At 40.5% G+C, this 27,179-nt stretch overlaps 1 protein-coding gene across 1 annotated transcript; it reads left to right on the top strand.

Moving 5' to 3' along the window:
* Nucleotides 1–11,209: 11,209 nt before the first annotated feature.
* Nucleotides 11,210–12,369, top strand: LOC138887345 (uncharacterized). Its single transcript, XM_070169080.1, has 2 exons — nt 11,210–11,229; nt 11,937–12,369. The coding sequence occupies exons 1-2, from the start codon at nt 11,210–11,212 to the stop codon at nt 12,367–12,369; spliced, it is 453 nt and encodes a 150-aa protein (XP_070025181.1).
* The last annotated feature ends 14,810 nt before the right edge of the window (nt 12,370–27,179 follow it).

The following is a 27,179-nucleotide window of genomic DNA, read 5'->3' as shown; positions in this document are numbered from 1 at the left end:
GAATGCAAAAGCTAACATGAAACTATTATATATTTTTGTATTTTCAAAATTATATAAATATAAAAATAAGGTACTATTTTTGTATTTTTTTTTTTTGGTATTTTTTCATTATATTTTTTTAAATAATTATGATAGATACATACTAAAGTATTTTTTTTTTGTAATTTTCCATTTTTATGGCGAAAATAAAGTAAAGAAGTCAAAAATAGTTGAAATAGCTATATTAGGCCTAAATTAAATATTTACGTGCTAAAATATGAAAAATCTTGGGGAGGGTCAAAAATCACATGTCTACAAATTGTAGTATTGATAGATGTTAATATTTATTCAGTAACATCTATCTCTTTTATGTTATAATTAATTTTACACTTTTTTGTAATCGAGAGAGGCGAATGGTGTAATAATCACTTATAACAAGTAGGATAACCGAAAGGGACTTACTATTAAGAACATGTTTTAGTTCAATCATATATTTCTGGTTCTTTAGCATTACTATTTTGAGATTAATTTGTATAACCGAGAGGAGTGCAATTAATTATTCAAATTGAGTAATAATATATATTTGTAATCATGAGAGGCATTTATACTTCTTTCAGAAATAGAAATTGAAGAATAATAATTCTACTATATAATAGAAATATTAAGTGAAGTTAAGATCCCAACACCTTTTTATTATATTTGTGAAAAATAAAATATTTTCTATTGCTCTATTCATGCGTTTTTAGTTAGTTAATTCACAACTCAACTCTTTCTTATTTTCTCAAATGGTAAATTAAACCAGAATTGTCTATAGAATAGATAGACCAATCTATGTGGGTTCGATATCGTTTTATACTATTATTTCACAGAGTACAAGATAGAATTTTATATACGCTATACACTCGACAAAGTCCAAGTTAGAGGCAGCCTCGATCGATTCCTCCTAGGTCTAGAAGATGCTAGCCCAATACAAAACTGACATGGAAATAGCTGAGGCCCGCTTAATAACAAAGGACGAATATGTAAAGTAGTAGAACCAAAGGGAGACCCTTGAGGAGATTCATGCCTAGGTGTTTGATCTATCGGCCGAGATTGAAGAGGCTTAGAGGCTTGAGGACGAGGCAAAAGAACTATGTGAGCCCGATGGTTCCGATGCTGAGTGGGGCTCTAGTGAAGATTAGGCGAAGATGCCTTAGCTTCTCTCTTTTTTTGCATATTTCTTTTTCGTTTATTTTGAGACCATTTTATCATGCCGCCTTTGTAAATACTTTTTTGAATTTATAAAATTTTCCCTTCGAGAACATTGTGTCTTTTATTTTTCAGTATCTATTTGCAAGTATTTATTTGAAGATCGTCATTAATGCCTTAGCATAAAATTGGACATAATCTAGAGTACCTGTTCTCTGGAAGCCCAAATGAGGGCCAATCTCGATAATAACTATGAGTTGTTTAGGCTTCTAAATATCTTAAAGAAATGATGACCTTTAATATACTTGAGTGTTTTAATCGTACACGATGGTGTTTTGCCAAACGTAACCTTTTAATAGGATTTAATCATATGTAAGGGCGCTACTTTCTGATTACGATCTTGGACGTCTCCGAGCCATTTTAAGTTGGGCATAGCCTTTCATATTTGGGCCCTTCCTAATAGGTTCGGTGCCTCCAAGACTCGATATCCTGAGCTATCCAATCTTTTTATCGGATGACAGTCCCCGAGTAGGGGAAGTCCGTAGGCTCTAGGATTTAGGATCCGTTATTTGTTCAAAGTAACTCAACGTATGTATCGATGGTGCAAAATTCGTGGTGACAAAATATAGAGGGAAAATTTCTTTTGTGGCCTTGCATGTAGAGTATATTATCAGAGGCGCATAAACTTTTTATTTGAGACCAAACTTGTAAGGGCTCGAATACTATTGGTCCGGCACAGGTGATTAGCAACTTCGGATTTAGGCCGCCTTCAAAACTAAGGTGTCACATTTTACTGTTGCATCCTTAAAACCTTTCTGTAAAACACACTTCGGGAAAACCAGTTCAAGGGAAAAAATAGTACAACACATACTTTAAGACCTAATCGTCACATTTGCCCTTGGCCGAGTACCTGCATAAGTTAGTCCATTGTATAGCAAATTTCAAAAGGGAAATGTGCTTGTACCTTAGCAGTAGTATCTCTTAAAATGTGTCGTGTTCTAGTTGTTTGGTAGTAGTAAACTGTTTCACGACTCGAGTTTATACAAACCTTTCCTGATTATTCTGGAAACTCTATACGGTCCTTCCCAGTTGGGGCCTAGTTTTCCCGCCGTTTAGGTTCTTGGTTTGTAGCATTACTTCCCTTAACACCAAGTCCCCGACTAGGAAATATCGAAGGTTAGTTCTTCGGTTGTAGTACCGTCCCACTCGCTGCTTTTAGGCAGCCTGCCGGACCAGGGAGGCTTTTCGCCTTTGATACAATAAGTCCGAGACTCGTGGTCATTCCTTGCCGTTTCACATTTCAGTAGCATACTGGAACTTGAGGCTCGGTTCCCCCACCTCGTCGAGGATTAAGGCTTCCATGTTGTAGTCTAGAAAGAACGGGTTCTAAACCAGGTAGTAACTAGCTCTGATTAACTTCCAAACCAGGGATTCTACCCCTGAGTGGTTCCCACAAGTGCCCTCATGGGCCTCTTTCATAGCGTATTTAGTCTCCCCTTAACCTAAGCACCTAGCTAGTGGGCTAAAAAGGATCTTCTGAACAACTTCCCCTCGACCAAGCTAAACCTGGCAACTTTGGTGCGCAGGGCTCTCGACTCCATGGGATCCGATCGCAATTTTCCTGTCTTCAGGTAGTCTATGTACTTGTTTATCCAATTCCAAGTCAAGCTTGTCGAGTTTACCTCGGTATGACCTTCTTCTACCACCGAGTTCATCAATTGTACCACTGACTCGATTCAAATTCATCGAAGTGGACAGACGATCCCAAGGTGGCCCACGTGTCGGCCTCTCTATTTTGATCCTGAGGTACGTTTTTTAGAGTCCATTCCTTGAATTGGTTTAAGGTCACTTGCAACTTATCCAAGTACCTCCGCATCCATTCCTGTTTTACCTCGAATGTCCCATTGACTTGATTTACGACAAGGAGGGAGTCACATTTGGCCTCGATCACTTCGGCCCCTAGGCACTTAGCCAGTTCTAGACCTTCTTCTTCTTGGACCAGGACACCACTTACTGCCACTTCGGAAATCACCAAGTAAAGGTACAGTTGTTCGTCCGCCTTCGGAGCGTGCATCAATGAGGGGCTCGACAGGTATAGCTTGAGTTTTTCTAAAGCTTGCTATCACTCTAGGTTCCAAGAGAAGTTGTTCTTCTTTTCAATAGTGAGAAGAATCGATGGCTCTTATCCGGATCTCAAAATGAACCGGCCCAATGTGGCTATCCGCTCGATCAATCTTTGTACTGCCTTAACGTTGTTGACTATGGTGATGTCTTTTATGGACTTTATTTTATCTGGGTTGATCTCTATTCCCCCGTTAGATAACATGAATCTGAGAAACTTTCCCAAGCTGACTCTAAATGCACATTTCTTCTGGTTTAGCATCATATTGTACTTCGTCAATATGTAAAAAGTTTCTTGCAAATGTTTCAAATGGTCCTCTGCTCGCAGGGACTTAACCAACATATTGTTGATATAAACTTTCATTGATTTCCCTATTTATTCTTCGAACATCCAGTTGACCAGGCATTAATATATGACACATGATGGTAATATCATGGTCCTTTAGTAACTCAAGACACCTCCACTGCCTCAAATTAATATCCCTCTGCTTAAATTGATGTTGCAAACTGCGATGATCACTATAAACCTCACACGACACACCATAAAGATAATGCCTTCATATCTTGAGAGCATGTACTATCGCAACCAACTCCAGATCATGCACATAGTAAGTCTTCTCATGGAGCTTTAACTGATGTGAAGCATATGCAATTACTCGCCCCTCCTACATCAATACACAACCCAACCCAACACTTGAAGCATCGCAATACATAATGTCCATCCCTAAACTAGAAGGAAAAACAAACGCTGGTGCTATAGTCAATGCGGTCTTTAACTTCAGAAATCTTGCCTCGCAATCATCGGAACATCTAAATTGAACACCCTTCTGGGTCAATCTAGTCAAACAAGCAACAATAGGTGAGAAGCCTTTCACAAACTGGCGATAATAACCTACTAGAACCAAGAAATTCCTGATCTCGGTCAATGTGATAGGACGAGTCCAGCTCTTGACTACCTCGATCTTCCTCGTATCCACCTTAATACCCTTCGCTGACACACATACCCCAAGAATGCCACAGAATCTAACCAGAACTCACACTTGGAGAACTTAGCATATAACTTTTGTTCCCTCAAAGTCTTAAGCACTATCCTTAAATGTTCCTTGTGCTCCTATATGCTATGCGAGTAAATCAATATGTCATCAATGAATACAATGACAAATGAGTCCAGATATGGACTGAACACCCGATTCATCAAATTCATAAATGTTGTTGTAGTATTAGTCAAGCCAAAGGACATCCCTAGAAACTCGTAGTGCCCATATCTAGTCTAGAAAGTTGTCTTCAAAACATCTTAAGCACAAATCCTTAGTTGATGAAACCCCAGATCTCATGTTGATTGTTGCTCCAAAATACACGTGCAAGTATACGTGGTCGACAAGTAATATATGATTGTCTGTGCAGATATCATACTCATGGACTTGCGATTAACTATTTACAAAATTAAACTAAGACAATTATTCTATTCAAGCAATTTTCTTAAGTATGAATATTTAACTAAAACTAATCTAGAATAGTAAACTAAAAAATTAGAGGAAATAAATCTGCAATCTTAGGGATGAATTCGATAGGAGAAAATATTCTAGAGCTATGGGTTAGTTGAAAATTCCGTTGAATTTTCTACTTAAGTTGTATAGTTAATTTATCTGCTTTATTGATTGACAGGGATAATATTACTTGTAGTATTCTCCTGAATTATTAATCGCTTATTCAAGCTAACCTAAGGCCTATATTCCTATGGAACTAGGATTAACAAGAACGCATTAGTAAATCCTGTATAATAATCAAGCAAGGCGATTAGATATATTACTATCATAACCGCAAATCTGTTCCCGATACTCAGGTTCAAGATCTTGCTCTACTCAATCATATATGCAATCTAAAATTCTCTCTCCCGAGTTCAATCCTAGATTCTTAGATAGTATTCAATTGGTGATCAAGCAATCAAATAATTAAGCGCAAAATTGAACAAAAATACCAATATAATAAAATAATAAGAACAATTCAAGCTTCAAACTACAACGTTCATGTAGCACCCCAACTCTATAACTAATAAAATATAAAGTCAAAGAAAGAGAAGAGGAAGAAAAAACTAAGAATCTAAGTACATAGGCGTCACATGATATTCACGGAGCCACAAACTATTGACGGAACTAAAAGATATTAAGCTTTAAGCATAAAGTGAATATAAGTCCAGCAAAAGAGACATAGGCGTCACAAGATACCCTATCCAATTTCATCAAGGCATTAAATTTCGAAACATAGGGAATATATTCCACATGCCAAAACTTAAATATGCTACTATCAAACACGTCAAGGACGCCTCATTTTATTTCCAAATACTTGATCTACTCTAAAAATAATAAATATTATTGCCTGGTTCAAACTAAATCTCATGGAAAAGAATCGATGCACAAAGAGAAACCACGAGGGATTATTACTACCTAAAGAAAAATAAAGGACATATTTTTTATTTTTCTGTTTATCATACCTTTTGGTAATCTTTTTATTGGACCTTAATCCCTCAAGAAAACTTTCCAAAAGATCTATCGTCGGGAAAAGTTCAAAATTTTCTGAATTTTTTTCTCAATTTTTTTTTTCTTTACACAAATCACTACATTAAGAAAGAATACTATAATTAAGCTATGATAGTATATAAAATTACCCTGACTTATCCCAAGGATAATCCTTTGTGTCGGCACCCCAAACTTAATGCCAACCACCTCCTCGATTTTTCACATGCTTACTCGATTTGACTCCATGCTCCTACTCCTACAAAACACAAAAAAAAACACTACAAAGATAGCACAATAAAAAATATAAAGAAAAAATAGAATTGTGTTGCCTCCCAACAATCGCTTGATTTAATGTCCCTACACGACACCAACATTTTCACCACTTTTTCTTCCACTTTGAGGATATGAATTGTGCCCCTAATATTACATCAATTTTTTTGTCACGTTCCTAGGATGGTGGTGTGAAAATACAGGAACCGAGCAATTGATATCGCATCTTGAACTTCATGGCCTTTAAGTGAGGGATGTCATTGTGTCTCTTTGGCATCACAAATTTCAGACTATATGAACTTTGTTCCTCATCCATTGACTCCTCCATACACTCGAATGGATCAATTCTCGTATCACCAACCAATCACAATGTTAAAAAATTGTTAGAATGAGGTCCGATGCGCCCCAACTCTACAATCCATTACATTTTCACACTTCCTCAACCTTGGCATCATCAATAATATTTTAGTCGAATAGTTGGAACTCCTCTTTCTGCTTCACAAGTTGGTCGCATCCATAATAATTTGTTGTTGGGTATCATATGCCTCAATCTTTTTATTCAATTAAGCCTGCATGTCATGGATATCTGAGCCACATTGGTCTAGCTCTTGCCTGAGCTCAGTTCTCCCTTCTATCAATTGTTCTGCAAAATTTGAAAGACCTTTCCGTAGAAACCCTTGAAATTTTATTAGATGAGCTTGTTTCTCTAGCCATTATTGGCTCACTATATCTGCTTCTTTAATTTTACCTCTTGTGGGAACTCACTCTCTTTGTCGAGTTGAGGTTCTTGATAATTGGCCATTAATTCTTCCATTCTAGCCTATGATACTTTGATTTCTACGGTAGTATTTGTTTTTTTGAAATTCATCATTTTGCTCAATTACTTGCCTCACCATGTCCATAAAACGAGCAGCGCATTCCACCTCCTCCACTTCCATGATCCTATCCAACTCATGAATATAATTAGAAACATCATAATGGGGCCCGGAAAAGGGTAAAAAAAATTCGGACAACTATCCCAATGGCCACCTTGATAACCAAAATAAGAATGATCAATATTCAACCAATTCTCATTCTAAGATGCCATATTAACAAAGATAATAAATTATTAAACTAAGGTAAAATTTAAAAAAAACATGGAAAAGAAAGTAAAAATCTAATCTAGTAAAATAGTTAATTTCTAAGTCCCGCAATGGCACCAAAAACTTATTGCTCCTAAATGCACATGTAAGCATACGTGGTCGGCAAGTAATATAGGATTGTAAATCTAGATATCATACCTACAGAGACTTGTGATTACTTATTTTCTAAATTAAACTAAGATAATTGATCTATTAGGGCAATTTTCTAAAGTAAATAAATCTAAAGTAAACTAATCTAGAAGAGGTAACTAAAATATAAAGGAAACAAAAATGTAATCTTAGGGATGAAATCGATGGGAGAAAATATTCTAGATCTATGGGTTAGATAACAATCCCATTGAATTTTCTACTTAAGTTGTCTAATTAATTTATCTGGTTTATTGATTAACATTGCTAATATTACCTACAGTATTCTCCCGAAGCACTACTCACCTATTCAAGCTAACCTAACACCTATATTCTTATGGAATTAGGATTAACAAGAACGCATTAGTAATTCCTGTATAATAATCAAGTAAGGTGATTAGGTATATTCCTATCCTAACCGCAAATCCGTTCCCGATACTCACGTTCAAGATCTTGCTCTACTCAATCTAATATGCAATCTAAAATTCTTTGTCCCGAGTTTAATCCTACATTCAGAGATAGTATTCAAATGGTGATCAAACAATCAAATAATTAAATGCAAGATTGAATAAACAAACCAATATGATAAATAATAAGAACAATTCAAGCTTCAAACTAAAACATTCATGTAGCATCCCACAACTCTAGAACTAATAAACTATACAGTTAAAGAAAGAGAAGAGGAAACAACATTGAGAATCTTTGCTCCCGTGCGTGTGTTTTCCTCTCCAAGTGGTGTCTCCCCCTCCAAAATAGGTTTAGACTTGCTTTTATATGAGTTGGGAGTCTTTGGCCGAAATAACCTTGTCCCGGATAAAATAGGAGTGAAACCTCTCATCCGGAGCACAAGGTTGCGTGGGGCGCTAGAAAATATTTGCTTCTGGAAGCTGGGCCACAGGTACCGCCCCACGCTACCTATGGCGCTACACGATCCCAAGTTTCATTGTGTTCTCTTTTTGCTTCAAATCGTGGAATTTCATCCCACATTGCTTCTGGATGGCTCCTACACATAAAAATACCATAAATTAGAATAAATCATTACCTTACACATATAAAATCTACGAAACATGAGTAAAATACGAGGCAATATGCATATAAATATACATACTTTAAGCCAAATATCAGTGATCTTCTAGAACACCCTAGAATCCTGAAGTCGATCGAATAAGTAATCAACGAGTGTCAATGAATACTTATTCTTGATGGTCACCTTATTCAACTGGCCTTTATCAATGCATATTCAAATACTTCCATCCTTCTTCTTCACAAATAGTATCAGTGCTTCCCAAGGTGACACACTCGTCCTGAAGCTCCTCCTTCAGCTTTCTCAACTCCACATGAGTCAAACAATAAGGCATAATAGAGATAGGCTGGGTGCTTGTGCAAAATTAATGTGAAATCAGTATCACAATCTAGTGATATGCCTGATAAGTCAGCAGGAAATATATCGGAAAACATCCGCACCAAATGTGTGAATCTATCATGGGAGTCTTTGTAGTAGTATCTTGAACATAGGCCAGATAGGCCAAAAAATCCTTATCCACCATATGTCGTTGTTTACCGTGAAAATGGTAATAACAATTAAATTTATTGATGGGACTCTAAAAATACATGATCTATTTATATGCTAGTTGTTAAGCAGTTGATGCTAGATATGTGAGACTTAGAAACAAAATAAAAATTAAGGAGAGAGTGATAATCAAACCAATAGGCTTTTTAATCGGGGCCTCGAGCTTGTCGATTCGGGACCTTGAAGTCAATCCCAGGGCTCGGCTACGAGATATTGAGGGTAATCGGGGTAGGGCTAACAGTTATATTATAATTAAGGAAGACTCTTTATGGCCAATGATAAGCAATAAATCAAGAACAACAATGGAGATAATAAATGAGAGCAGAGAGAATGTTCTGGTATATTTCATGTGGAGTAATTGAGGCACCAGACTTTAAAAAATGGTAAGGATCCCCTTTATATAGGGAGGGGAATCCTAACATAGTTCAAAATACATTAATTACAAAGATATGGGGATGGGACAGCTAGATGTGACACCCTAATTCGGGTTTAGAGTAGACCGGCAGGCTCTGTCAGTCCTAGTCATGTACCTTGGGAACTCCCCCTTTTCTATCATGGTCGCGGTCACAATTATCCCTAGGTCGGGCATCGATAAACCTCGAGGGAGGAAACTCGGCCATAGCCTTGTAGCTCCGAGGCTTCGAGATGATCTTCTGAAATGCCTTAATGACGAGAAATTGGACCCTCCAATTTTGCTGTATACAGATAGTCCCCGCGTTTCTTAGAGAGAAGCGACAAGAAATGATTTTGACATCTGACACTTCGGGGTTTTTATGATGGCGCCATACTGATGATGTTAACTTGTGATGTAGGTCTTCGCGATAGCCAAAAATGTCTCGTCGTTTTGCTTCTTGAAAATCATTCAAAGTGTTACAATTTCTCGTTTATTAAAACTATAACAATGTTGTTGATTCAGCTCCCAAGAACGCATTAACTGCGCCTGTCATTACGCCTTTCGAGAGTAGCCCCCGAGTGAGGGTTGACCCGGTGCATCTGGAAACTTGTCTTGAACTTAATGTATATAACCTCAAGGCATTGTAGATAGGTCCCGGATGAGGGACTGCCCGATTTTAGATGATATCCCGAGGTCGAAACCTTATGGACAGAGCTTAAAGTGCTTATTTTCTTCTTGAGAGGAGCCTTCGAAATCGGGTACCATATCGAATCTTGAAATGATGTTAAAGGCTTCCTAGAGCCTAACTTATTTTTTGAAGGAGGTCCTCGAGATCGGGTACCACCTCGAGGCTGGCGATGATGTCGTTGGCTTCTTAAAGATTAGCTTTTTTTATGGAGATCCTCGAGGTCGGGTACCACCTCAGGGCTGGCGATGATGTCGTTGGCTTCTTAAAGCCTAATTTCTTTTTGATGGAGATCATCGAGGTTGGGTACCACCTCAGGGCTAGCGATGATGGCGTTGGCCTTTTAGGCAGGCGGGTCGCTGCCATTGTTTTTCATATATAGGGTCGCTTCCGCTCCTTTGGAGATCCCACTATTTTAGATAGTTATACTTCTGCTTCGTCATTGAGCCCTTCATTATCTCAGTAATAAAGTATTTGCACAAGTTCCTGCTTCAGGTTTCTAGTCTCGCCATAGCCATGACTGCTACATCAGGGTCTGTCCAGCAGAGAGGGGAGAGTTCCGCTCCCGACGCTCAGGATCAATGAGAGTTTACCTTGAATATTATTTCTTCGATAGGAGATGAGCACCTTGAGTTAGTGAGGAAAGACTGCGGATGGGGGGAGAAAGTAGCGCTATAGACACTTTCCCCTGGTGAGGGCATCACAGATCGTGTCGATGGATTCCTGAATGTGTACATGTATCCTTTCACACTAGGTCCCATTGATAGGGTTGTGCTTGACTTCTATTTAAAGTATCGGGTTACCTTGGCATAGATCCACCCGTCGTTTTGGCGAATAGTGTTGAAAGGTTGTACCGACCCTTTCACCATCGAGGTCTGCTAACCTTGCGGTGTCAGACAACCACGCCCTTCGTTGTTGATGATGAGGAAGATAGAGATCAGGATTCGATAAGTCGGTTCGTCTGGGTACGGATTACGAACATTATTCCTGTAGGACTTATGTCATTCCCTGAGGAATGGAACTATTCACGTAAGTGGTACATCCCGTGATTTCTCAAATTTGTTTCTGGCGTATGCTAGTTTCGTAACCATGCCTTTCCTTTTCTGTAGCGGTTTCATGGGTGTCGGGCGACGTTCTTGATCTTCCTAGTTGGGTACGTGAGTTGGCGACCCACTCGACTTGTGAGGAGCACAAGTGGCAAGCTTCATCTCAGGGCAGATGGGAAGCAAAGCATCACGGTATGTGTTGTACTACTTTTCCCTTTCCTTCATACATTTGGAGAGACATTTTCCATTTCTGCATATTAATCTTGCTGTCGCATGTATCAGAGAGCCTTCTAAGGCAAGGCCATGCTCCTCCGCAGTGGGGGAAGGGTTGCCAACTTCCGGGCTAAAGAACGACAATAATAAGCGGGATATGCCTTCGCAGGGTGATGGCGCTCAAAGTAAAGCGAAACGGGGTCGGGGCTTCGAGATGGAAACATTGTCTGAACCTGCTGCGCCCGTGGTTCCTGATTTTGGATAGGTGATTTGTCCGAGCGATCGTGCCTCGATTGGAGTTGATTCTTTTGAGACCAAGGGAGCTAGACTAACAGATGTGTGCTTGGCCTTCGAGGAGGTCTGGCAGCTTCAATTCGTGATGAGTTTCGACATAGGCCCTTTGAATCCCCCGTCTTCCTTTCCTTATCGGGTTTTCTTTTGAAGTCCTTCGACAAGCTTAAGTCTGAGTTGCATCATCGTGACGCTAGGCTCCAGAAAGATCTGGATGAGGATATATCCCTTAGGTTCCTTTGCGAGGAAAAGGAAGTCGAGTTGGCACACTTGTGGTATGAGGCGAGCCGGTGCTTGAATTATGAGAGCTACTGGATGGAGCAAGTAGTTTTTTGTCCCGGGTGAGTATGTGTTCCGCCTTTTAGCGTCTGAGGCTAACACTTTGTCTATTCCAGTTGCAAAAAAAAGACAGAAGCCCTGGAATGTCTTCGGGATGAAGCTGATCGAGCCAAGAGTGACTACGATGAGCTAAAAGCTCGGGCAGAGGTTCAGGCTTCAAAGGAGAAGGATGCCTTGGCTAAAGTTCCTACCTTAGAGGTTCAACTCCGCTTAGCTCGTGACAATGCTTTAGTTCAAGCAGACATGATCACAAAGCTCAAATCTGAGCTTTCGAAGGTCATGGCTGAGATCGTTGATGCCCGGGTTAGAGCCGTACTGACCGGAACTAAGGCTGATCAGGAGATGGAAGTTTATTTGAAGGACGCTAACGATGCTCAAGCCGAGTTGAGAAGGATCATCGATCGTGAAGAGAAGATTAAAGAATATGCTCGTTGCAAGTCTCGAAAAAAGACTCTCGAGGAGATCCTTACTAGGGGTTTTGTTCTCTAGGAAGAGTTGGCACGAGCGAGGGAGGACAAGCGTATGCTCAGGTATTTCTATCCGACATCGAGGAAAGTGAAGATGAGGCCAGCAGGTCGTAGCTCCCAGGGGGAGGGCATTGATTTTGCCATTTTGTATGTAGCATTTTCAAAGCATGTTTATAGATGGAAACTGTGCTTTTTCGCATATGTATACAAAGAAAACCTTGTGGCTTTACTTTTCTGTACCACTTTCTGTCTCGAATTTGGCCAAGTGAACTGGTCTCAGAGTTGGTTAGAATCCTTAGATTCATAATATGGCCCTAGGGCTCATTAGGCTGGCCCGTGGGCTCTTACGCGCTTGGTCGATGCGACCTTTAGTATAAGCTGGCGTTTGAGATCTTATGCTTTTGTTCAACTATTTTGTGTTTAGTCTCCAAGTCGAGTTTTGACTCGATCTCATTTGACCCTCAAGCCTTTATGTTTGCATGGGCTGGCGACAATGGCTTTTATGCCTTTGAACGAAGCGATCTTTTATGTGCGTGGCCCTGAGGCTCACTAGGCTGGCGACAATAGCTCTTACGCTTTGCCCTTAGGCATATGTAGTTAACTATTTTGGGTTCAGTCTCCGAATCGGGTTTCGACTCGAGCTCATTCGACACTCAAGTTTTTGGATTTATGTGGGATGGCAACAATGGCTTTTACAACTTGGGTCGAAGCGACCTTTAGTGAGGGCTGGCGATAATGACTCTTATTCCTTGGGTCGAAGCGACCTTTTATTGGCTTTATTTTTCCCTCGTTAAGGGCTTTTTGAGATAATTTTTTCCTGACTCTTCGATGGTTTGGGAAGAACCTCGATTACAAGTCATTTTGTGGCGATGATCGAGCACCTCAGGAGGTTTGGTTTGGAGGCTGAGTAGCTCGAAGCCTGTGATTTGGAGCTGACATGGTCGAAGCTTTTTTGCCTATGTCGAGGGTAGCCTATTTAACCGATTCTTTTCGAAGTAAATTCAAAGTAATTGAAGGCCTGTGATTTTGTAGCGATGGTCGGGCGTCCCCAAGTCGCGTTAGTTTGGTTGGTACAGCCGTATGACCATAGTCATTTGTGCTTGGCTGGACCCATTTTGACCCCGAGTGAAGTAGTTTAGGCATCTATATCGAGGGTATGCCTTTTTAGGGGTCTTACAAGTTCGATATATAGCCTTAACTTCGGGATCGAGTTTATGCATGTAGTAAGGTCTTACAAAATTTTCATGCCTTTGAGGTGTTACAGTTTTTAGACACTTGGTACAAGTATGGTTCATGTCTTTCTTGAGGTCTTACAGATTTGTTGATACTTGGTACAAGTATGGTTCATGCCTTGCTTGAGGTCTTACAGATTTGCTAATACTTGGTACAAGTATGGTTCATGCCTTGCTAGAAGTCTTACAGATTTGATGATACTTGGTACAAGTATGGTTCATGCCTTGCTTGAGGTCTTATAGATTTGCTGATACTTTATGTAGGTCTCACGAGACCGAGTTTGCCCGCTCGGGGTCTTATGGCCTCGGCTTTTATAATGAATGGAGATTGATGATAGTCCCCGAGTCGTCGAGTGTATTCTAGCTCGGGAGCCGTTACTCATAGACTTGATATTGCCTCATTAAGGGCTTACGATTTTGGTGATTCCGACCCTGAGGTCATGCGGTTTTGGAGATTTTCACTCCAGTCCCCGAGTGTTTGGGACATTTTCAGCCTTGGAGACATTTAACAATTTTCATGTTGCCTCATTGAGGGCTTATGATTTTGGAGTCCTGACCCGAAGGTCGTTCAGATGTTGTATTGTCGACGCCAGTCCCCGAGTGCTCGGGATGTTTTGATGGAGGAATTGTTTATGCAAAAATGTTGAGTTTCCTTAGGAGTATGAGATGCTTCGATAAAGGTATTCTTTGATTACTTGATACAAGTACATATGACTCCGCCATCAGGGGGCCCGGCTATACGGACACGGTTCATTCGACCATTTTGACCATACATCAATTTCCTATTGGGACCCCACTCGGTGTTTCTTGGCCTTTCTGAGTGGATGACCTTCCGGGAGGGATCCCCCCAGTGTTCGAGGTCGATTGCAAAAAAAGCCTTGAATACTTGTCCAGTCTTCCTTAGGTAGCATGCGGATGTTGCCTCGTTAAAAACCTTGCCGGTAAAACCCTTTTTGGGACAAAAACTCGATCGAAGGAAAAGAGTGCAACAAATGGTTTAGAACCTTAAGGTCTTCAGACTGCTTCAGTCAGCCACCTGCATAAGGGTTAGTGTGAAATATAAAATAAAAAAGGAGATGGTTATACCTTAGTACGGGATGTGTCGGCGATATTTTCAAGGTCTGATACGTCTTTGTCCCTTGTAATGAGGACGTGGTATGGTCCTATGCTATGTTTAATCGGGCTTAACCAAAGATGTAGTTTAATTACACTTTGACCCTTTTGTGAGTTGAGGTATTGGTGTCGGTGTCACATCGTGCACCACAAAAATTTCCCTTGCCGCATGTTGTTCCTCGTAGACGGTTTTAATCCCATCCTTCATCGGGAATTTCATCAAATGGTGGAGAGTGGACGGTACTTCTCTCATGCAGTGTATCCACGGTCGTCCGAACAAGGCTTTGCACCTAATGTCTCCTTCGATGACATGAAATTTGACATTTTGGGTTGTGCCGACCACATTGACTGGGAGGGTGATTTCTCCTTTCATTGTTTCACTTGCCATGTTGAATCCATTAAGGACTCGAGTGGCGAGCATAATTTGATCAAACAGTCCGAGTTGCTCTATTACCCTCGACCTGATAATGTTGGTCGAGCTACCTGGATCCACGAGTACACGTTTTATTTGAAATGTATTTATGAGGAAAGAGATTACTAGTGCGTCGTTGTGAGGTTAAAACAAGGTCTCAGTGTCCTCTTTGCTGAATGTGAGGGCATCTTCAGGTATGTATCCCTAGGTTCGCTTTTCTCTTGTGATGGATATTTTCGTCATTCTCATCACGAGTTCCTGCGGAGCATCGATGCCTCCCAAGATCATATAGATAACATGTTGCAGTTCATTTATTTTGTTCTTCTTGGCCACCTCTCTTTCCCGGAACTAAATTTTAGCTCGATCGCCTAAGAACTCTCAGAGGTGACCTTTATTGAGTAGTCTGGCTACTTCCTCTCGGAGTTGGTGGTAATCATCGATCCTGCAGCCGTGCGTTATGTGAAATTCACACACTAGGTTATAGTTCCTTTGAGAAGGATCCGACTGTATAGGCCTAGGCCATATGGCATCTCTGATTTTGATGATGGCGAACACAATGTTTGATACATCGACATTGAAATTGTATTCCGATAAGCGAGGTGCCACTGCTGACCCCGCGTTTCTATCAAACCCGGCTCTGTTGATCAGTCCCCGAGGATTCTGTCATTTGTCTATCCTTTGATCATGGCAAGGTAGGTTACACCTCGGGGAGTTACTTATATCTTTGGTGTCTGGCTGATACATTTCTTTGTTTGGCTTTGGCTCCTTTGCCAGGAGCCTGCTTAGGTATACTGAGCCTGAAGGGGCTCCCAGCTGGTCATCTTCGACCCTGATTTTTGACTGGTATCAGTTGTGGACGTCTGACTAGGTCATGGCAAGATATTCGACCAGATTCTCTTTTAGCTGCTTCGAAGCCGCCGAGCTTCGCTCATTCAGGCCTTGAGTGAAGACCTGTACCACCCAGTCAACAAAGACCGGTGGTAGTTCCATTCGTTCCATCTGAAAGCGAGATACAAATTCTCGCAGCATCTCGTTCTCCCTTTGCTTGATTTTGAAAACGTCGGATTTCCTTGTGGCCACTTTTATAGCCCCGACATGCACCTTTATGAAGGAATCTACCAGCATGGCAAACGAATCTATAGATTTTGGGGCCAAGTTATGGTACCACATCATTGCCCCTTTAGAAAGTGTTTCTCCAAATTTTTTCAGCAAGACGGACTCGATCTCGTCGTCCTTCAGATCGTTGCCCTTTACTTCACACGTGTAAGCAGTAACGTGCTTATTTGGGTCTGAAGTACCGTTGTACTTCTGAAGGTCTGGCATTCTAAACGTCATCGGAAAGCATTTCGGGGCTGCTTCCTGTGGGAACGGCTTCTGCACAAACTTCTTTAAATCTACACCTTTCAATATTGGAGGGGCTCCCGAAATTTGGTTGACCCTGGAGTTATACGCCTCGCCCTTCTTATCGTTGGCTTCTATCATTTTTTTGCCTGATTCAATCCTTCTGGTGAGGATCTTGGACAAGAAAAAGAGTGAAAGATAACTTACATTATGTAATGAAACCAGCAAGAAAATAATCACTATTATTTTTAGCCCCACAGTGGGCGCCAAACTGTTTACTGTGAAAATGGTAATAATAATTAAATTTGTTGATGGGACTCTAAAAATACGTGATATATTTTTATGTTAGTTGTTAAGCAGTTGATGCTGGATAGAGTTAAGGAGAGAGTGATAATCAAACCGATAGGCTTTTTAATCGGGGCCTCGAGCTTGTCGATTTGGGGCCTCGAGGTCGATCCCAGGGCTCAGCTACGATCTATCGAGGGTAATCGGGGTAGGGATAACAGTTATAATATAATCAACGAAGGCTCTTTATGACCAATGATAAGCAATAAATGAAGAACAAGAATGGAGATAATAAATGAGAGCAGAGAGAATGTTTGTGCATATTTTGTGTGGAGTAATTGAGGCAACAGACTTTACAAATTGGTAAGGATTCCCTTTATATAGGAGGGGAATCGTAACATAGTACAAAATACATTAATTACGGAGATATGGGTATGGGACAGCTAGATATGACACCCTGATTCGGGTTTAGAGTAGACCGGCAGGCTCTGTCAGCCCTAGCTGTGTACATTGGGAACTCTCCCTTTTTTGTCATGGTCGTGGTCACCATTGTTCCTAGGTCGGGCGTCGACAAACCTCGAGGGAGGAAACTCGGCCACAACCTTGTAGCCCTGAAGATTCGAGATGATCTTCTGAAATGCCTTAATGACGAGAAATTGGACCCTCCGATTTCGCCGTATACAGTCATGCCTTTAGGAAAGAAATAATTAGACTGGATGTACTACTAGATGAAGTCTCCACTTCATCGTAGGAAACTCTAGCATCGCAAGGTAATAGTCTTGGCATTGAAGTCAAGAATGACGTGGTATGGAGACAACCAGTCCATGACCAAGATAACTTGGAAGTCAATCATATCGAGCAATAGAAGATTCGCTATGGTATTATACCCAGAAAAAGTCACTACACAGGACTGGTAAACCCCATCCACAAAAAGAGAATCACCAACTATTATGACATAAATACAACAACCACCAAGGACTTACAAGATACATCTAGATAAGGAGCAATGAGATAAGAGACATAACAATAGGTAGACATTGTATCAAATACTACCGAAGCATCTCTATAGTGGATGAAATAATACATGTGATCACGGCGTCGGAGACAACTGCCTCTAGTCTGGGTAGAAAGTCATAGAATCTAGCTGGAGTGCTACTTGATTGGCCTCCACATCTAGGTAGAACCCTACCCACCTACCCTCCGCCTCTGGTCGGCGGATAGGCGGTGTGGCAGCTAGAGTGGTAATCACATGCTTATAGCTCTGCTGCACTACCTTGCCCCGAAGCCTGGGATGAAGCATCCTCACATGACCAAGCTCCTCAAACACGAAGTAGCTTCTCGGTGAGTAAAATCGATGACCCTGGATCTGGCCCTGATAACCTAATCATCCACTGGAGGAACCCTGAATAGATGGCAGACGGTAGGTTCTCTTCGGAATGGCGCTGAAGTATGGTTGCACTGGAGCACCCTGAATAGGTTGTGGTGTTGAAGACATGGGCCTGTCAGGGTGGCCCCTCACGAACTGATCTCTGCCCTCAGACGGGGCACTACTGAACCGACCAAAATCCCGAGGTTGTTTATCCCTTGACATGAACTCTATACCCTAGTTGAGTATATGCTCGATCCTTCGAGCTATCTCCACAACCTTGTAGTAAGGAGTCCCTATCACTGCCTCTCGAGCCTTCATAGTGCAAGCCTCCAATAAACCTCCACACATCTGTGAGGAGTATGATAGCTGCATTGTTATACCCCATGTTTTAATGCATGAAAGTATGCCATGAGTAAATTGATATAAGCTCGAGAATGAGATTATTTTTGAGGTTATAAATATCATGTTTTTTCAAACAAGTGATAAGTAAATTCGTGAAGGTTAGAGGGTAAACGAATCAAAGAAAATGAGTGTCGTTGGAGTTTGATACTTTGGGATAAAATACAGTCCAAGCTATAATATCCCGTATTTATGGACTAGTGCCACACAAGGTACAATAGGACCATGATAGTAAGGTGTATAGAGTGTGTTAAAATCAAGTAGTATTTTAAGTAATTTGAGATAATTCTTGATTATGTGAGTAATTGGTTAATTATTGGTTAATGGGCGAATTAACAAAGTTTGTTATTAATTAGTGGTTAATTAACGTCTTTTAGATAAAGATCAAAGACGTAGCGCGGCTGCAAGGCCATATCCAAGTTGTGACTCTTACAGTTGAGTGGATAGGTGACATATTTATTAATATGTGGCTTAGTCATTAGTCATAACACAAGCCTTGTAAATTCAAAGATCTGCATATGTTTTTGCAATTAAAAGATACATATCTTTCAAAGTAATTCATGGCAGACTCTCTAAAGTACGGTAGATTTTGCAATTCAACCAACTCATTCAATTATAAGCAATTTCAAGCAATTAACGGATAAAACAATTCCAACGAGATTTCTTAGCACCCTAGCAACGTGAGATTTTGCGATTCTAAAGGAGTACGGTGCAACCTTTTCCAAGAATATCATATAGAGTTTTCCTTACTCCATGTATGTTAACGTTATCCCTTCTTTCTTTTTGACATGATCCATACGATACAAACGAAGTGAGTAAATGCACACCTTTCATAAATGACTCTATTCATAGAATTACTAAGGATGCCTACGTTCTTGACTTCCCATGTGAATTATCATTATATCTCCTGTTCATGGGTCTCAGAAAAATACGTAGTTGATAACGTTATCCGAAAGGTATAGTAATCTTATAACATTTCAAGAAAAATCTTATTAATTTATTTTGTATGCATTTTATTCATTTATACATGTACATTGACTCATGACCAGATAGCATTATATACACGTATATTATATGTATATGGGATATGAAAAAAGGTTACGGTGTTATATACGCACCACCACCTCATCAGCTGGTATACGTTGATGATTTTGTCAATAATGGCTGAGATGATATAATGGGATGCCCTTAGAGGCTTGATGATGTTATAAACACATGTACCTATGTAAGACATGACATTTATACGCATATGCATGACACTATAAGTATTTCATGATTTATAGAGTTGTCCAGACTTACAGGTTGAGTCATTTACTCTATCTTTCTTTTATATCTTTTATGTACTTATTTATGTGTCTTACATACTCGGTACATTATTTGTACTGATGTCCCTTTTTCCTGGGGACGTTGCGTTTCATGCCCACGGGTCTCGATAGACAGGTCGAGAGTCCTCCAAGTAGACTATATTTACTCCGGAGTTGCTTGTTATGGCGGGGCTCTGTCCCGACCTTTATAATAAGTATGTATTCTTAGAGGCTTGTAGATAGATGTCATGTATACAGATGTTTGTATGGCTTTGCTGGCCTATGTTTTGAGTTTACAAATGATCATGTTGGCTTTATACGCCCGTATGTCACGTGTATAATTTTATATATATATATCAGATTGGGTCGTCCTATATCCCCTATGTCTATTCTGGTTAGCCCATGATAGCTCGTTTGGCCCATTTGCCAATGAAAGCAAAATAAGAAAGATATATTATGTTGGTGCTCGATTAAGTAAGGTATCGAGTGCCCGTTATGGCCCATCAGTTTGGGTCGTGGCATGCATGGAGACAACTCAATGAATCTCACCTCATAGTCGGTCAAAGACATATGACCCTGCTGGAATTGCTCGAACTGACCCCACAAACCTCCCTCTTTGAAGCTGGGATATACTTCTCCATAAAGAGGTATGTAAACTAATCACAAGTAAAGGGAGGTGAACCCGCTAGCCTACTCAGAAGATAAAACTGCCAACATCTATGGGCCTTCCCCTCTAGCTGAAATGGGATGAAGTCAACCCTGTTGAACTCTACTAATCCTAAATTCTGTAGCCTCTCCCTGCAACGGTCAATGAAATCATGTGGATCTTCTGACTATTCATCGCTAAAGCGAGGAGGATAAAGCCTAGTAGATATATCCAGCTACTTTTGCTCCTCAATGGTCGCGGCCGATCACGTCTCTGCTCTAGCCGTAACAATAAGTAGAACCCTACCCGCGGGTAGTACACCTAGGGTTTGATAAACAACAGTAGTGTGCCCTGCGCATGAGCGCTAAGGGACTGTGCTCCCTCTCCGCTTAAGATGTGGCTGGGTCCGCCGAAATATTCCGGCTTGAGTCATGGCGTGCATAAACAGCAACATATAGCCCATGACCTCCTGAAAGCCTGGCATCATAAAATTTACTGGGGCATGTTCGGTTGTAGGTACCTCCTTCTCCTCAATAATAGGATCCTTTATTAGGTCCACTTTAGGTACCACTGGAGAAACTCTAGTATGTTGTCGTCCTCTCGTAGGAACTCTGGGCATTCCTTGTCCTCTACCTCTACCTCTGACGACCAGGGGAGCAACCCCTCTACCACCGAGTGATGTCGTCACATGCGTTCTCACCTTCTATGAGAGAATAAGAGAAATATTTAGACATTGTGCATCATCGACTACATGATAGGAGATGAAGAAAGAGAAGTTTCCTAAAACCCTATAGCCTCTCGAAGATAAGTATGGATGTCTCAGCACTGATCAACAAGATTCAACTAGGTCTGCTCATGACTCGTGAAACCTATGTGAACCTAGTGCTATGATACCAAGATGTCATGACCCAATTCCCACTATAGGCTGTGATGGCACACCACACTGTTGTTAGGCAAGCCGACGGCAAACCACCAACACGATCATCCGTTCATAATACTTTTAAAATCAAGAATGACATTAATAAAGAGGAATATTCTTAGAAACCATAGTAAATACTTTCATTCTTTCTGAGTTACAAAAGTATGAACAAAAATAAAGCACAATAATATAAATACCAAGTACAACCATGAACATCTACTAAAATCCTCAAAACTCGATGTCACAAGTGGACGTGCATCTAGTAAAATATACAAAACCACTATAACTACTACCGGGAATAAAAATAGATGGAATAAAAATAAGCATAGGGTGAAGGAGACTCCGGGTGCTGCCGGTTGAAGCATGGGAAGAAGATGACTGCTAAGTCTCCAGCTAATGCGGCTACGCGCCCGAGTGACCACTTGGTATAGCTGTCTCAGTACCTGCACAATAGTGCAGAAATATATTATAAGTACGTAAATCAATGCGTACCCAGTAAGTATCTAGTATAACCTCGAAAAGGTATTGGCGAGGGGTCGACATCGATACTTACTAGTGGACCAATAATAAAGTACATAAAAGTAGATAGGTATGAAACACCATAAGTAGCAATGAAACAATTAAATGTAGATAACATGATTTTCAACTCAAAAATAGTTATGAAATCATCAAATACCATATGATGCCTTGAACAAAAAAAAAGGATAACCAAGACAATGTCAAATCTCAAGTAAGAAAAAATCTCATGTGTACTCCGACACCTTATCGAATATTATGCACGAATTCTGCCAATGTTGTATCCCGATCCATAATAATAGTAAACACTGCTGAGGTCGTACAGACCAATCAATAGATGCATTTCATAAAACTATCGTGGTCGTATGGCCCGATCATAATCATATTTCATAGCATTGCCAAGGCGTACGACCTGATACCATAGGACTAGAGAAAGTTTCCCACCCGCGAAGATACGTGTTGTTCAAGAAGATATGGAACTCTCAATCACATAAACGCAACATTAGGATGGGACTACAAGAGAAAACATAATTGTTACCGACAATCAATATCCCACCAAAACCCAAGGCTAAGAGGCTCGGTCAATACGTAAATTCTAGTCTAGTTATGAATTCAAGTAATCAAATAAGAAAGCTTAATTCAAGTAGTACAGTTAAGAGATAATGTAGGTCTAAGTCTACTTGACATAAACATAATCATACGTACATATCATCCATAACATGTAGCACATAACAAAATAAAATATCTACATGAATAATTCCATCTTACAAGATTAGGCAACAAACTTACCTTGCTTCCAAGTCCATTACTCGGCTCCCACACAACACTAATCACCTCAAATCGACGCCGAGCATCTCAGAAATTGTCAAAAGGACGTATAAACCAATCAATATACGCTCAAAATCTCATAATTCAACTATTAGAATCAATTTCCAAGCCTACTCGAAAAGTCCACAAAAGTCAACCTCGGGCTCGCGCGCCTGAGTATTGAAAATTTCGAAGATAACTATTACCCATGTTATCGGGAACTCAAATATATAATTTATACTCGATTCCATAACCAATTTCCTGGTCAAATCTCATTTTTACCAAATTCTAGGTTTTTCAACAAATTCCTAAAATTCTACTAATTTACAAGTTAAAATTCACACCTAATCCATACATCTAACTAACAATAGGCAGAAATAACTTACCTAAAGATATTTGATGAAAATGGTCATTCAAAGATCTCCCTAATCTCCCAAGCCAAGAGAAATTAGAGTTAAATGAGCCTAAGTCCCGTATTAAAATCACATTATGCCTAGGTTTTTTCTTCGTGATCGCAGAAGAACCATTGCGATCGCGAAGGCTAAGCTTCCCACTCCCAGAAATACTTCATTGTGTTTACGATGACCATGTAACTTTCACGATGCAAACCGCCCCCAAACCTCTGCCTCTATGGTCCACCCAATTGTGTTCGCTAAGGCCAAAGCCTTCCATACCCTCCATCCCCTTCCTTTCTCACGTTCGCGAAGAGGAGCCAAGTCTTTCATCTAGTTCATGTGGCTGCTTCGCGTTCGCGAAGAGCAAACCAGTGACCCTTCCAAAATCATTCTTCGTGATCGCAAAACCCTCTTTACGGTCGCAAAGCACACTAGTACCAGCAAAATCTATCAATTTCTACATTGCTCTGGGTGGTTCGAAACTTACCTAAGCAACCGGGGACTCCTATTTGTTCTTCGAATATCTGATTTAGTAGGCGTTGGTAGTGGCACCAGCGTTTTTTAGTTCGAATGATATTACGTTATAACATTAGGTGTCGTATTTAGTGATGAAGTATGTCTTTTCCTCATCGTCCGAGTCCATCCGAATATGGTTGTACCCAGAATAGACATCGAGAAAGCTGAGGATCTCGTGGTCGGTTGTCGCACCGATCATGCAATGTTAGGCAAAAAAAAGAGTCTTTGGGGCATGCCTTGTTCATGTATTTGTAGTTTACACACATTCTCAATTGATTTAGTGACATCAGAATCATTGGGGGCTATAAAAGACCTAGGAACTCCATAGTCGCCATCCTCGCTCGCACCGGCTTTTCCAGCTCGGTCATGGCCAACATCGGTGATTGCTATTTGGTTTCTTCCTTGGTAATCGAACACGGGTTCTTTGATGTCGAGAGTGTGAATATCAGAAACACCTCATCGACTACGAACATTTCTTTTGCAGCCAGTTGTTCTCCGTAAACTATTTTGATCCCGCCCAGTGTAGGAAATTAAAATGCTTGATGTAGCGTCAAGGGTACTGCCCTCATGTTGTAAATCCATAGCCTCCCAAACAAAAAATTATACCTCATATCTCATTCGATCACGTAGAACTTTGTGTCTTGGAAGGTCCCAGCGATGTTTATCGATAGGGTTATCTCCTTTTTAGTGGTCTCGCAAGCCATGTTGAATATGTTTAAGACTCGAACTACAGGCACTATTTGGTCTTGCAGACCCAGCTATTCCATGATCCTTGATCTGATCATATTGGCCGAGCTACCTGGATCAATTAACACGTGCTTAACCTCGATATTTATTTATGAGTACAGATATTACCAGTGCATCATTGTGTGGTTGTACGGTGCCTTCAGCGTCCTCATCATTGAAAATACGGTTTCCTCCGGCACATAGTCTCGAGTCCGTTTTTCCCTTGTGATAGAAACTTTAGTGTGTTTCAACATCGGTCCTTAGGGGATGTCAACTCTACCAATAATTATGTTAATGAAGTGTTGAGGTTCCTCTTGCTCGATCTGTTTATTGGCATCCCTATTCTTGAAGTGATTTTTGGCTCGATCACTCAGAAATTCTCGGAGGTGTCCATTATTGAATAACCGGGCTACTTCTTCCCTCAGTTGTCAATAGTCTTCAGTTTTGTGGCTGTGAGTCCCATGATGTTTACACATTAGGTTGGGGTCCCTTTGGACAGGATCAGATTGTAAAGGTCGAGGCCACTTGGTGTCTTTGATGCGTTCGATGGAAGATACGATAGCGACAGCATCGACGCTGAAGTTGTACTCCGATAACCTTGGCGCTTCCCTAGGCCCTGATGGGCCTGTCAAAACCACTTTTTCTCATGAGTCCCTGGTTATTTTGACCTCGATTGCTTCTCCTTTCATTTCTTACTGAGTTTCGTCCATACCCATTACCTCTTAGGTGTCCATTGTATGGTTGATACCGATCTCTGTTTAATCTTGGTTCATGAACTTTTGGATATGTCACTAGCCCTAACGTGATAAACGAACCCGCAAGGGGCCCCATGCTAATTATCTTCGTCCCTAATTTTTTATTAGTATCGGTTATAGACGTCGACCCAAGTTACCGCAGGATATTCTACCAGATTTTGCTTCAACTGCTGTGAAGAAATCAAGCTTTAAGTATTGAGTCCTTGGGTGAAGGCCTAAACGGCCCAATCGTCGACGACCAGGGGCAGATCCATTCGCTCTATTTGAAACCGGCACACGAATTTCTTGAGCATCTCATTATCTCTTTCCTTTACTTTGAAATGGTCTGACTTCCTGGTTTCGACCTTCATGCCTCCGGCGTGCGCTTTTACAAAGGTATATGCAAGCGTAGAAAATGATTCAATAGAATTAGGGGGTAAGTTGTGATACCATATCATTGCTCCTTTTGACAAGGTCTCTTCGAATTTCTTCAGCAGAACGGATTCGATTTCATCGTCCTCCAAGTCGTTCCCCTTAATGGCGTATATGTACGGGGCCATATGTTCATTTGGATCAGTCATTCCATTGTACTTTGGAATTTCAGGCATACGGAACTTCTTAGGGATCAGCTTCTGAGCTGCGGTCATGGGCGAAATGCTTTTTGGACAAACTTCTTGGAATCCAGGCCTTTCAGTATCGATGGTGCCCCCTGGATTTGATCGACCCTGGAGTTGTAGGTTTTCACCTCTTTGTCGTTAACTTCGATTTTCTTTTCTCCTGATTCTACCCGTTTTGAGCATCTTTATTATCTCTGGATTGGTCCCGGATTCGGCTTCACTCATGCTTTCTGTGATAAATTTATTTCTTCGGGTGTTTCCCGGGATAGTTTGGGCTCAACACTACTGGGAGCGCGATTTTGTTTCTACAACTAGACTATCGCTGCCTGTTGAGCCTGTAACATTTCAAAGATCACCCGCAAGTTGATCCCATCGCCTTCACCATCGTTCATATCCTTGGCTGCCAACCTGGCTTCCCAGCGAATGTTGTTCTTTGGGTTGGTGGGTAAGTTAGCATCGATGGCCACATGGGAGCTGATATCGATTGGATCTATGATCGGGATCTCATTGGGGTCAACGGGGCGAACATCGTTGTTGTCCCTATATTGTTGTTCTCGCCATGGTGGCCAGACTCAGCACCAATGCTTAGGTGAGCAGACTGAGAGTTTGATATCTTTGAGTTTTCCTGAAATTAAGATCTCAAAGAACAAGAGTAAAATAGAGTATGTTGTAGAAATTCTATCAAATTGCCACTATTATCCTTAGCTCCATAGTGGACACCAAATTTTTACTCTCAAAAATGGATAACAATAAAATTTATAAGTGGTTTTAATGATACGCGAATTAATTTGATACGAATGATAAAATATGTTAGATTAAATAGGTATAAGATGAAATAAATTGTCAAACCACGTGGAATAGAGGTTGATACTGGACTCGACGACAACAATGGTGATATATCCGTCCTCGATCCAAAACTTACAATGACCAAGCACTGACTAACAAGAATAAGAACTTTGAATAACAGAGAAAATAATACACCCTCCGGTTCACAATAAGTGACTAATTTACTTTTTTATTTTGGTCAAAAATAAGTGTTTGTTTATATAATCAAGAAAGATTCAATTTGTTTTTACAAAATTACCCTTATGTACATATCCCTAAAAAGTTTTCTTACTCCTCACATTAAATATTTAATTGAGGTTATTAAGGGTAGTTTAGTCATACTAGGTATTTTGGTATAGAATTTAGTATTTCTTAATGGGCATGTCAAAAGCAAATTGGTCACTTATTGTGTACCGGAGGGAGTAGTATATTGCCTTGGTATGCGTGTATTAAAGTATGTTCAATGAATAATGAGACTCTCCTTTATATAGTAGGGGAGTTTCACCCTAAGTACAATTCTATAAAAGGTAAAAAATCTCATATTTAACTAATCACCGATTCTCTATTGATACGTGCAGAGATTTACGCTATGATATTAGGCCGGTCGTGGATATCACGGCCTTCTATTGGTCATGCTCGGTTGTCTAGTAATGTTCTCTGAAGCCTTTGAAGTTCG

Source organism: Nicotiana sylvestris, chromosome 3 (genome assembly GCF_000393655.2).
Source record: "Nicotiana sylvestris chromosome 3, ASM39365v2, whole genome shotgun sequence".
In the NCBI taxonomy this organism is placed as follows: Eukaryota; Viridiplantae; Streptophyta; class Magnoliopsida; order Solanales; family Solanaceae; genus Nicotiana; species Nicotiana sylvestris.
This window is presented reverse-complemented; position numbering and strand designations above follow the sequence as displayed.

What these genes read in the sequence shown, in the direction of transcription:
- LOC138887345 (XM_070169080.1), top strand. Translation starts at nt 11,210, where the DNA reads ATGGGAAGCAAAGCATCACG. An exon ending in ATGGGAAGCAAAGCATCACG is followed by an intron (nt 11,230 to 11,936) that starts GTATGTGTTGTA and finishes TGTCTATTCCAG; the next exon opens with TTGCAAAAAAAAGACAGAAG.